This window comes from Silurus meridionalis, unplaced genomic scaffold (genome assembly GCF_014805685.1).
Source record: "Silurus meridionalis isolate SWU-2019-XX unplaced genomic scaffold, ASM1480568v1 Scaffold551, whole genome shotgun sequence".
NCBI lineage: Eukaryota > Metazoa > Chordata > Actinopteri > Siluriformes > Siluridae > Silurus > Silurus meridionalis.
The window spans coordinates 6,954-8,310 of NW_025804577.1; the positions used below are offsets into that span (position 1 = coordinate 6,954).

Here is a 1,357-nt window from a genome sequence, read left to right on the forward strand (position 1 = left end):
CACTGCACTTTATAAACTACATCATTAGCAGCTCATTCACAAAAGCTGCACTATAAATAAAATACTGTCAATAAAATATAAATGACTATGTTATATTCAATTATATTATATTCTTATATTATATTAAGTTGTGTTCAATCTGAAAAAAAGTTTGAACAACAAATTTCAGTTTAATAAATGAACAGATGAAACAATACATTTGATGGACTGAAACAGTAGATTTATGAATGTTGTGTAAGTGGTGTACAGTCATATTTAAACAATTTCTATTCTTATTTATTTATTTGATTTTATTGCAGGTCCAAATCTTACAGAAATGTTGTCTGTGATTAACTGAAAACAAGTTGGTAAAGGGAGTGTATTTTACCTGCAGTGATAGAGAGCAGAATCTGAGAGCTTTAGACCTCTGATAATAAGTTCAGTAGAGTCGCTGGTAGTTTTGGACTCTAATCGAGTGTCAGTGGGTTTACGCTCTGCACTTTCTGATCGTGCGCCTTTATACAGTAAAAACTGTGGTGCACTGTTTGGATTTTGTTTGTACCAGTAAAGCAAAATGTATTGATTATTTGTCTCATATGAACATTTGAGAGTAACAGTTTCTGTTTCCTTCCCATTGACATCTTCATCTGTCGGCCCAATTTTATCTGCAAAACTGCCTGCTGTAAAGAAGAAAATTATAAAGTATTTTAAATATCTTAAGTCATTTTTAAGCACACTGACACATTGTCTTAAGAAATAAATAGACTAAAGCCTCAAACATAAATATGTAAATGTACACTGAATTAACTGATGAATATGAATTACCTGTAGCTACAGTGAGAATTAGTGTTGTGTATCTCACTATGTACAGTAAGTTGTAGAGTTGAGTCATTTCTGAACACAGCTCTGTGAGGATTCTGTATAATAGTGCTGTATGTGCTGAACTTTACACATGAGGGAACATGTCTCTAGAAGGCCACACCCAGGAAGTGCTGCTGTTTTAGAATAACATTGTACAGATCATCACTTCACAGGATTAGTTACAGTGAACTAAGTCTCCAATAAAACACACACAATTCCACTGTTCCTGATCAACACACTGCATCTGACTTTAATTAATACACATATAAACTAATCAGAAATAACATTTTGACATTATTGCATTATGAGCAGTAAAGTGAATAACACTGATTATCTCTTCCTCATGACACCTGTTATTGAGTTTGATATATTAGGCAACAAGTAAACATTTTGTTCCCTATGCTAATGTGTTAGAAGCAAGAAAAATAGGCCTGCATAAAGATTTAAGCGCCTTTGATTAAGGCCGACTAGGTTAAGAACATTTCTGAAACTGCAGCTTTTGTGGGCTGTTCCTGGT

General features: G+C 33.4%; 1 gene segment (V, D, J or C); it reads right to left on the reverse strand.

The window, feature by feature from the left end:
- Nucleotides 1–363: 363 nt before the first annotated feature.
- Nucleotides 364–871, reverse strand: LOC124382509. The segment is given in 2 exon segments: nt 364–656; nt 805–871. Coding segments are annotated over 2 exon segments (360 nt in total).
- Nucleotides 872–1,357: the final 486 nt, after the last annotated feature.